The sequence below is a fragment of the Platichthys flesus genome, chromosome 4 (assembly GCF_949316205.1).
Source record: "Platichthys flesus chromosome 4, fPlaFle2.1, whole genome shotgun sequence".
Lineage (NCBI taxonomy): Eukaryota > Metazoa > Chordata > Actinopteri > Pleuronectiformes > Pleuronectidae > Platichthys > Platichthys flesus.
In genome coordinates this window covers 5,460,700-5,472,312 of record NC_084948.1, presented here as the reverse complement: position 1 = coordinate 5,472,312, position 11,613 = coordinate 5,460,700, and the positions used below count along the sequence as shown (strand labels likewise).

General features: G+C 39.1%; 1 protein-coding gene across 2 annotated transcripts; it reads left to right on the top strand.

The window, feature by feature from the left end:
• Nucleotides 1–4,495: 4,495 nt before the first annotated feature.
• On the top strand, nt 4,496–9,073 carry LOC133951302 (T-cell surface glycoprotein CD3 delta chain-like). 2 transcript variants are annotated; one of them, XM_062385161.1, is made up of 6 exons: nt 4,496–4,583; nt 4,805–4,894; nt 5,208–5,408; nt 5,601–5,738; nt 8,495–8,553; nt 8,708–9,073. In XM_062385161.1, the coding sequence occupies exons 2-6, from the start codon at nt 4,840–4,842 to the stop codon at nt 8,768–8,770; spliced, it is 516 nt and encodes a 171-aa protein (XP_062241145.1). In that variant the 5' UTR covers nt 4,496–4,583; nt 4,805–4,839; the 3' UTR covers nt 8,771–9,073. The 2 variants fall into 2 exon arrangements, with proteins under 2 accessions (XP_062241145.1, XP_062241146.1); XM_062385162.1 differs by having other exon boundaries at nt 4,504–4,583; nt 4,802–4,894.
• Nucleotides 9,074–11,613: the final 2,540 nt, after the last annotated feature.

Genomic DNA, 11,613 nt, shown 5'->3' with positions numbered 1-11,613 from the left:
TACAGTACATGCATGCATATCTCCTTCCAACAGATGCGGTTGTCCATGAGGAAACTCAGAACCACTGGCAGTCAGTCATTCAAACCCTCATCAGTCCCCTTTGAGCTGGACAGGAACGACCAGGACCCTCAGACCATGTTGTTGTTGACCTCTTACATGTTTCCCGGCCACATATTATAACAACACACTCTGACTCTTTCTCTGACTCAGTCTTGTTGAATGGCATGTCCACTAAACAAACCTGAAGTCTGTACTACGAAGCTGGATTTGAGCTTATCGGGGAAACTTCGGAGCAAATTTTGGGTTTCCGGTCCTATGAAGCTTGTTTACTTCTTATCCGGGTAAATCCCCATGGTAACTTATGCAGGTTAAGTTGCAGATAATAGATCAAGCAATATAAAAGCTCCGCCCACTGACCAATCAATTCCTTTGAAACATGACATCAGCTTTCATGACATCAGGATCCCGTGGAGCTGGGTGTGGAGGATTAGAGTTTCGGGTTTTCAGAGACCCACAATATATTTTCAGCTACTCTGATGAATATCATTAGAGCTGGAGCTGAACATAACCAACCTGACTGAGCAATGTGCTCACAGTGACACAGACTGTCTGCATTGATCTATCTATGGTTTTTTACTTGTGGGAGTTACGAATTCTGATGTACTTGGTGTGTTAGCGGCGGAAAAACTAGACATAGTCTAGTTGGGTACATCTTTTTAAGTACCTCTCTCCCTTTAAATAGGTTTATTTATTTGGATGGGGGATATATCATTTACAGATTTACCTTGTAAGGGTGCCCCTCCCTCCCTCCCACTCCTCTATCTCTCCGCTGCTAACACACCCAGTACATCTCAATCTCTCGATGTTTCCAGAAGCACATCCTGTCACTACAGTGACACATGCGCACAGTCACGCAAATAGGTCCGTATGTGCATATTGACTAGAAATAGCGTTTCCACCACAGTGTGTCCCCAGAGTCAGTGCAGACAGTGTGTGTGAAACTAAAGCTCATTAAAGAGGCTACATCATGTGATTAAGAGAAACGTAGTAAAGAACAGATTCATATCTCCTGGCCCAGAGTTATTCATCTCGTTCCCATGCGTTATTATATTGTGGTCACGTTATATATTTATTTTATTTTTTACTATCAGAGATGTTTTACCAGCTGTTCTTTCTGCATTCACAGCTTTAACTGTTTCTTTTAGTATAGATAATATATGTTGGTCTCCTCGTATTTTTTAATATTACAGTTTGATCTAATTTGATTCCCTGTCCCAAATTTCGTTGGGACAGAGGTGTAGGGTGTAAGTGTTATTTCAGTATAGCACTCGAAACAGAGATTTTTCAGACCCACACTTCAAGCTGAGGCCATGAGAATTTCCCAGAATGCCTTGCGACTCACTGGCAAGTTGTGAGAGAGACCCAGAAATGTAGCAATTTCTCCATTAATAATAATTATAAAATGTATATTGATTGTAATATATTAGTTCAATAGAGTTTCATTTTTTTACGATGTTATTTGGATATTATAGGTTTGTCAGTTTGTAGCTGCAAACAATAGCATTGGCTTATTTAAGATCTCAACGATGCTATTATAATGACATCCCCGGCAAAATCTTTTGTCGCTTCAGTTTAACAACTGTTGTGGCAATTCCGCAATCCCACTCTGACAACGAATATCGAGACTCAAATCTCTTACAGTATTGTCACACATTAATGCTCAGAGCATGGTGCACAAGACAAAGGTTGGTTTGAAATATGCACACCAATCGGAGGCTGTTGTTTCTCTTGATACATTTGGCTCCTTCCTCCCCTGTCAGAGGTTGTTTCTAAGCCAAAGGTCAGGATCTTCTGATGACATCAAGGCAACAATGCCTTAGTTTAGGCCATCAGGCCAAGATTCATTCAGTTGTACAGGATACAGCATGATCAAGGTTACATTGTATACGATTCAATCATGATCAATCAAAGGGGAAATGAACATGATTACATTGTGCATGATCAAAATGTTGCATTTCCCTCACACAGCTCATGGAAGGGCTTTCCCTGTTCCTAGAGGAAGATTTCAACCACTACCCCTCGCAACTCCGTTTTAAGGGGAAAGATAATCCTCAAAAACAAGGGATAGGGAGAAGGGCCAAGGGGTGAAATGGGATTGGCCCTATGTCTGTGTTTGGTCATAGGCAGTAAACCCCGCCCCTTTCACGTGCACACGCTCAGATCTTGATGAGGAATCCCTGGGTTGATTTAAGAAGTTGATAACCAGCTTCACGTGACCACCTGACTGTGATTGTTAGGTTCAGTTCAGCAGGATCTCGATATCCAGGGTATGTTGCACTCGCTTCGTAGCACAGACCTCTGTTGATGCTTTTCCCCCCTCGGGTATTTACACTGCTGCTCTGTCTGTCTCAACAATGCTGAGTGTGATCTGGACATAAAAAAGGCTCATATTATGGGATTGCTATAATTTCCCCCTGTAACCACATGCTCATAGTGTCGTCCTCCCTGTTGCATTATTTGAATGCATTAAATGTTCTATGCTAACACCAGAATGTCCAAAGTAATGTACTGTAAGTGAATTGTACAATCTGACCAATTGAACCTATATAAGGTGGAACATAATAATAGAGTATGTATTTGTACATGGACATGTTACATGTCGAGCATTGTATATTTGTATGCATTTGTATATGTGTATAATAAAGGACGTCCAATAAAGAGTTGAAACTGTATGAAGTACATGGACTTGCTGTGGTTTTATGGGTGCTCACCAGGGGGCAGTCTAAGACGAATTACTAGGTGGAAACAAGTCAAGCTGAGAGGTTGATTGGTGTCTGAAGTGTGTTGTGTGATGGTGAAAGTGTTGTTGCATTCAGTAGCAGGTGTAAGCGATTTTTCGGTTTATATGTGTGTGTGTGTGTGTCTGTGTGTGTCTGTGTGTGTGTTTGTGTGTGTGCACCAGGTGTTGACTCTGGGTTGTTGTGGCTTCTCTTCAAACAGGAAACAGAGTTGTGGTGTTGCTGGAGCAATGTTCTCTGTCTCCGCTGCTTCTTCAGCGCCTCACAGGGAATGTCGTCTGTCACAGTCAGTGGGATAAACATTTTAATTCCCTGCATGATGTAAACACACCCAGTTGGGTTCATGTCCCTGTTTTACCGCATGGAGCTGATTCCTGCCTCTCCCATTGTACCAAATGTAAAAATGTCAGATGTCATTACATTATTTCTTGAGAAAGTACCCGGGTACCAACTCTCCTCCAAGTTTGGTGCAACTCGATTCAGTACTTTTTGGAAACCTGCTGACATACAGTATAAACAAACTAGAATATCACTCAGTAGAGCCGTTAAATTCAATCAAACTACACCAAATTTCACACAAATATCATTCCCATAAATAGGCCTATATATTGTCTCATCCAGATCCTTGAATTATTTTCTGGGAAACCGTGATCATTTATTGTCTTTGGTCTCAGATGTGTATCTATGCATACAAGCTATGTCTGTAAGGATTTTAACAAATTCTGGGTTGTGTACTAATCACTATTTATTATCCACACATTAAATTATAACACCAAATTAGAATAAATAGAGCTCAGTAGAGCATATATCTCCACCGAGGCCCAACAGTCTCCTCATGAAACGACATTCAAATTCACCAGATTCAGATTTTAATTTGGATCAGCATCAAATTGCTCACAAACCCATAAATATAATCCCCTTAACATGACTGATTATTATCATCAATATTCAGGAATTAAAAAATCCTGGTTCACAAGCATGCACCAACATTTGTATTTGATCTTCCCTAAACCATACCACATCCTTCAATCAGGTTTCAGGGTAATGCATCCGGTAGTTTCATAATCCTGCTACCTAACAAACGCAGATGAAGACATTACCTCCTCGCCAAGGTAAGAGACATGGGTGAAACAGGCCTTTTCACCTTAACTGGGTTAATGAAGATGTTCTGTTCTTTACAGATTGCTTTCTGTCTCTTTTTTTGAGAAATGTGAAAACCACTTTGACAAAAATAAAAGTGTCACAGTGAAACAATTCCATTTCCTTGATTGCATTTATTTCCATGAATCTCCCGACCATGAACATGAGGCCCTGGTTAGCGTTGAACAGAGAGTAAACAATGTTCTGTTCTTTTCTTGCTGCGAATATTCTGTATATTACATTCCTGGCTTACTTCTATTCTTATTACTGTATAAGATTTGGAGGAATATTCTGATCTTTGTATTGAATTATCTATTTTCATTTAAAGTAAAAGTCCTGTAAAAAGCACAGTGAATGCTACATCAGTAAAAGAATGTAAGTAACAAAATAATTAAACAAAAGTATCAAAAAGACAAATGAAGTGACGAACAATTAGATAATTCAATTAAACTATATTCCACCAATGTCACACAACATCAACATGTGGTGTCATTTGCTTCAAGTCACAGTGACACCATCCTCCAGATGTAGAGGCTCAACGGAGACGGAAAATCCACCAATCACACTCACTTCCCTCTCGCTCACTCACACACACAAACACACACTGACACATGAGACACTGAACGCTTTGGGAGCCGAATCAAGGTAGGTCTTCTTATCTTCAGGTCTTTCAGGACTTTTGTTTAAAATGTCCTGCTTTGGTCATATTGTGTTATCATATTGTGTTTGTCTTTTATGATCAACTATCTGTTGCAGTAAGTTAATAAAATGGTCGACCGGGACTAGAAAATGGCGCCTTCCTGTTTTCTGTTGTATTCTCGCTTTTACTAACAGCTATCTGAAATATCTCCACCTGTCATCAGCAGAACTCAGAAAAAAGAGGAGAGCACACACACACACAATGATATTTAAATCATTTGTGCCTGCGTGTTTGCTGCTGCTTTGGACACTGCCAGGTAAGGCCTCTGTCATAAGTTATGTTTTTTAGATGAAATTATAACAAGGTCTTCAAACATCTATATTAGTTGGATTTATATATAAAATAAAACCTTTAATTATTTGAATGGCTGCCGATTGTGGACCAGCTTCATTAAAGTAAACACTTTTTAACAGCTTGGGCAGATAAATGGTGTTATGCAATACGGGCCACATGAGTGAAATCATGTTTACATTTGACTTAATGAAAGTTTGCCTGCAGAGAACCTTTTACGAAGCCGTTCAGTAAGGAGCACAGGCTTAATGTGTTTAATGCTTTTGTTTTCTACACAGACACAGCAGCAGTTGACAATATTTCAGTCTCAACAACATTAGAAGGGATTAAATTGACCTGCAGGGGCGAAAATGCCTTTTTCCCAATAACTGATGCGGCATCTCAGAGTCTGCTCTACAAAGATGAGAATACAGGAGAATACCATTGCATCAAAAAGGGAACGAACGAGACGGTCGCCACGATCTTTGTGAAATTTCGGAGTAAGTTCCAAACAAGTATCTTGTTATGAAAGAACTCATGTTTTTGTGCATTATCATGAGTTTAATGTGCAATGCATGTTATATTTATTACTTGTCTTCACACTGTGATAATAATAATGATAAGCACGAGCACAGCACTTCCTCACTTTGATCATACTTTTCATATGTATGTGTCTGTGTTTGTGTGTCAAGCCTGTGACACCTGCATCGAGCTGGACCCTGCTTCCATAGCCGGCATCGCTATTGGAGATGCGGTGGCAACAATCGTGTTAGGAGTGGCTGTCTACCTTGTCGCGTCTCGGCCAGTTCCAGTCAGCTCTAACAAGAAAAGTATATCCATCTTACTACTATCTATCTATCTATCTATCTATCTATCTATGTATGTATGTATGTATGTATCTATCTATGTATGTATGTATGTATGTATGTATGTATGTATGTATGTATCTATCTATCTTTCTATCTATCTATCTATCTATCTATCTATCTATCTATCTATCTATCTATCTATCTATCTATCTATCTATCTATCTATCTATCTATCTATCTATCTATCTATCTATCTATCTATCTATCTATCTATCTATCTATCTATCTATCTATCTATCTATCTATCTATCTATCTATCTATCTATCTATCTATCTATCTATCTATCTATCTATCTATCTATCTATCTATCTATCTATCTATCTATCTATCTATCTATCTATCTATCTATCTATCTATCTATCTATCTATCTATCTATCTATCTATCCCAGCACCTTCATTCATATCAATGAATCTAAAATCATACCAACTAGTTTTGTGTAAGCCCACTGTATAAAAAGTACAAGGACCTACTTGCTACGGTAGCTCTGAGGGTCAAAACACAATATAATACTAATAGTCACAACATTTTAGAGTACTCTGAGTTGTTTGTGTTCAAAGTCAGAGTTCATTCAGTTGATGTGTTCACTTTGGTCGGTGATTGCTTATTTCCATTGGCAGTTCTTTTTAAATTAGGGGCGATAAAGGGGCCACAATTTATCAATCAAGCAATCAATTGTATTTGTAAAGCCCATATTCACAAATTACAATTTGTCTCATAGGGATTTAGCAAGGTGTGATATCCTCTGCCCTTAACCCCCAACAAGGGTAAAAAAAAATGTGAGAGATCCCTCTCCCAGGACGAACAGAAGTGCAATAGATGTCACGTGTAAAGGAGAACATCAGAAAGATAAAAGTATTTGCAGCATTGATTAGAATAAACACTTTGTAGCATAATGGAAGGTCAATGAATTGATTGATTACTGTCAGTAATGGTCGAGTATCTGAGGAGAAATATTATATATCAAGCAGTCTTGTTGTAATCGTAGTCCATGGTCAGCACCCACCACGATCATGATCCACCATCAAGACAAGATACCACTATAATCCACATTCATTGTCCAATGCCGCCATCAGGATCCTCCATCAGCTACCACCTCAATTGTGGTCCACCACCACTATCAGATGCCAACACGATGTACACAGATGGGCCAATCCTCTGTCCTACCTCTGTGCACAAACCCTGATTCAATAGTATCACATTTAAGTCATTCCTTGTTTACTGTCAGCTCTGTATTTGAGCACAGTCACACATTTTTAAATATATTTTGAAAACTGTTCCTTGTTCAAGCACATTGAGAACTTCAAGAAAGCTAAGAAAACAAAGGTTCTCAACACTTTTATATTTATTGTTCACATTGTAAGTAAAATCAACAAAGGTACAGGGTCACTCCAGGACCAGTGCCCCCCAAGCTCCAGCCCTGGAGTTGCTGCTGGTTGTCTGGCTGTCAGGCGGCTGTTGACCCTCTGGGGCATGGTTGGCTGTACAGAAGCAGCCTAACTGAGATGGCTAACTGGCCAATCCTGTGGGATTGTGTCTTTACTGAAATAACTTCACCTTGATGAGTCATTTAACAGACATATTGAGAATTAGAGGGGTGCCCATAGAGCTCATACCCCTGCCAAGGGTACTGCTCTATCTCGCTTTGTCAAAGCAGTGTTTCTCATTACTCATCTAGACTGCGGTGGCACATATTCTTATTTGCCTACCACAGTTTTCACAATGAGCCAAAACATTTTTTACACTCATAATAAAATTTGAGATCTTTAACTTGATGTGGTCCACTGCTGCATTGGAAAGCTGTGAGAAGCCCTATCTGCTGTGCACTCATGCTATCATTTATAAAGTTGTATTAATTCACCTCCTCTTCAGTGTGTACTTACAATAGTTTGAATTAATTCGGTGGGAAACACTGCAAACAGCTAAGTAAATAACGAATCCTAGATCTGCTGATCATTTCCATCTCCTCTTCCATCCAGTCAAACTCCTGCAAGGACGCTGCTAAGAAAAGTGAACAATAGAAACAGGAAATGACTTTGAGCTGCTGTCGGGAAATTGGGTTCTGTCTGGAAACAAAAAGCAATGTCTCACTTTTTCTATAATCTGAAATGTTGACGTGTTTTGTGAAATGCTGTTGTGTCAAGCTTTGTGTGTTTTTCATGTTATTATTGTAATGATGATTTTTATTGTTGTGTTATATAATTCACTGTCAGTTTCTTCAAATGCAGCAGATTGAAAAAATCAGTTTATATAAATATAACCATATTCAGAGCATAGACTGTATGTAAACAAGATTTGACAAAAATAGCTGTTTCACTAAAATGTAGCAGTTTGTAGATTGGCTTTTTTAAATCTAATGTATTCACATGATTCTTTTTTTAGGTTTGTACACTTATGGTTGAATGCACTTATAGGAAGTCGCTTTTGATAAAAGTGTCAGTTTGATAATATGTAACGTTCCAATATTTGTGTTGGGCTTTGCTAACCAGCCGGTCCTGTGACCACATTATGAACTAGTTCTATTAATTATTGTTCGAAAGTAATACATTTTCCCTTACCACATACACTATACATATATATCATCCAAATTACTAACTTAGATAAAATGGTCTCATTATGAAAAATGGCTAATCCAATCTTAATAATAATCAGAATAAAAATACTAATACTCCTGAAGAAAATAGTATCAGTGTAATCATCAGTTCGTCTGTCCTCAGCTTCCAATCGGCAGCCTCCAGCCGAGACCCGCAGCAGAGCCCCAAACGACCCATACCAGGTAAGATGATGTGACCCCCCTTCCGCTGCCATATGTGATGATCTCATTTAAATTAAATGAATGGAGGATATGTTTTGATTAATTTGATTTTATAATTATAATATATATTTATTATCATTTTCTTAATTAATATATTCTATCCCTTCTCCTTCAGCGTCTGAGATTCAAAAATGGTGCTCGGAAGGACGAGTACGATGTTATCGGCAACGCTAGATAGAGAGATGGACCCCCCCGCCCACAGTACGCTTCTTAATGTGTAGCATGTGATGCTCAACCCTAACCTAATTTGCTCTTTACGATACTCTTTAACAGAAAATTGTGTTTATTTTCACTGTGCTTATTTGATGAGCTTGTTGCAAGTGAAGTTCAGTAGCAACCATCATCATTTTTATTTTAGCAGTATTTTGGACCATGTGTTATTTTCCTTAATTAACCATGTTCTCTCTTCATATATGGGGCTACCTGTGTTACTGAAACTTTGCAATAAAAAAAAAGCTTTTCTTGTCCGATGACGCCTGCAGCCACTGTTGTGGAGTACATTTTCTCACGGTCTGTATTTTAACATGGAGGTACTTATGCTGCTAATACTCTATACTCATACATGAGTTACAAGTTACCAGTTCAGAGAAAAAAACTAAATATTGTAAAACATTAAACCACTTGTCTTTAAATTCTTTGAAAGCAATGTCTACCACAGACCCCATATCAGGAGTCGGTGAATTTGTTTTATCGGGTGTATAGATATTTAAGATAGCTTAATATACATTTTCACCATAAGCCTCTCACATGGTCAGACTGATTATTTCACACAAAGCAGAGATTTGAGAAACAAGAAGGAAAATTATGTTGTGAGGCGCTTCATCTGCACAATGCGTTCTTTTCCGCTTGACACTTAAACGCTCAAATCTTTTTATATGATGGCATTTTCACATCACTGCACTGTTAGTCTTGATCTAATCTGAAAACTTGGACCACAACGAGCCACTGCCGCAACAATTATTTGCTAAGGGGGGGGGGGGCTTTCACGCGTCTATTTTAGTCATCTCTGCACCAAAGATACAAGTAGATAAGAGTATAGAGAGTGACGGAGAGAGAAGTAGTAGAAATAATTACACAGCAATGCACACGAGGAGAGGCTAAAGAAAGGTTCAACATTTAGAGAGAAATAAAGAAGAGGAGAAGGCAATTGAGGAGCTCAGAAAGTGACTTAAGCAAGTTTTTGGCTTCACAACGTTGCTGTTACAAACTGCTTTCTGCCGAAGCTGAGGAGGAGAAGAAAGATCCGGAGCTTAGACAAAAAACCCACGACCCTGATCAACCCACACACACACACACACACACACACACACACACACACACCCACACACACATGGATGTTCGCGACCGCACACACTCGTCAGGCAGATGTAGGTCTGTGTGTGGGAGCTGTTTGACTGAAGAGAGTCAGAGAGAAGATCACACCTTACAACCCCCACCACCCCCACCACATCCCCCTTCACCTCTTTGTTTCTCTGTCGCACAATCACACAGCAGATGAAGATAACTGCGCAAGTAACTGCAGCGTTTCCACTAAACCCAGCACGTTTGAGCTGAAACGCAGTGTAAGTTATCAGTCTGCAGAAGTAAAATATATGTTATGTGACATAGTGTTTCCCATTCTCATTTCCATCAGTGCAACTGTGCTCAGGGGAAAAACACACACACACACACTCAGAGAGACACAAACAGGAGGCCAAATTGTGACAAAACATTTCCACTCTTTCTTACCTTATGAAACATGTGTATAAACATTGTGAAATGTTTCACAGACGTGTGCAACGACAGAATGTCACTCACACACACACGTCTGATGAAGATGCATACGGATGATGATGGTGTGCTTTCTGGTGTGCTGCGGATATGAGCTGTGGCTTTAGGCTGCTTCATTTACTGCAAACTATCTATAAACGCATCTCAGTACTGTTTCCAACCATGAGCGCAGAGGAGAATGTGAACAATGTGGACTGTTTTATTTAGCAGAGACACAGCTTGTTTCCATTGCATTTCACATTCAATTTATAAGTACAATTGACTGCTGTTTATACAGAGTGAACAAGTCAAGTAATTTACGGGGGAAGTATGTAATATGTTAACTGTGGTGGTGTTGAGCTATTTTTTGATATACAGAGAGGCGTTTCTGTTATTTTTTTGCCTTGGTGGACGTAATAATCTACAAACTATTTCACAAAAAAGGGATTATAGAGCTCCCATTCAGAAACGTTGGGGCTGTAGATTGTGTCGACTGCTTAACAAACTTATAAACAAACAAAAAAATAGCTGATGTGCAACGCATGAAAACCCCTGTCAAGTAAATCATTCAAACTTGCATATATGCTACACACATGCACAGTATTTTTTGAAAAAGATTACTATAAAATGTTCACTGCAGATAAACCAGGTAGGATGAGAACGTTTCCTAATTTCACTCTGCACCATAGAGTGTTTATGAATAGCTCTGCACACAATGTCCAGCACACAAGCAATAAAAAGAGACAGTTTATTGTAGAACTGTTTGAGGAGGTCTCCAGAGCATCAACACAGCCAAGAAAACAGCCTATTTGGAACAGCCAGGTTATGAACGGGCGCTGCACTAGAAGAAACAATAACCATAATGGCATTCAGTAGAGCTCAAGGCCCATTAGTCCCTTAAACATAAATCCATCTGTCTTAGATTGATTCATTATCCTCAGAGAAATCAGTGGAAATGCTCTGTCCTACAATTTGATAGAAAGTAAAACAAAAATCCTGGATCCGCCCCTGATCCGCATTGACAACAACCTTTAATGGGACCCAAACCTCATCCCTCCAACAAGTGTCATAGTAATCTGTTCAGCAGTTGTGTAATCTAAAAAATATACAAATCAACCAAACAACAAGGTGAAAATAAAAAAATAACAGAAACCTCTGTCTGTGTAATGCAATACAGCTTGACAGCACCACAAACGGCAGTCTGTGAAATGAACATGAAGTTACAACCAGAAGGGTTTGGTGAGGTGCACTTAATAAACGGACAACTGCATA

Coding starts and splice junctions, on each gene's coding strand:
- LOC133951302 (XM_062385161.1), top strand. CDS start 4,840: ATGATATTTAAATCATTTGTGCCTGCGTGTTTGCTGCTGCTTTGGACA. Junction 5,739..8,494: donor AGTCAGCTCTAACAAGAAAA/GTATATCCATCT, acceptor GTCTGTCCTCAG/CTTCCAATCGGCAGCCTCCA. Junction 8,554..8,707: donor CCCCAAACGACCCATACCAG/GTAAGATGATGT, acceptor CTTCTCCTTCAG/CGTCTGAGATTCAAAAATGG.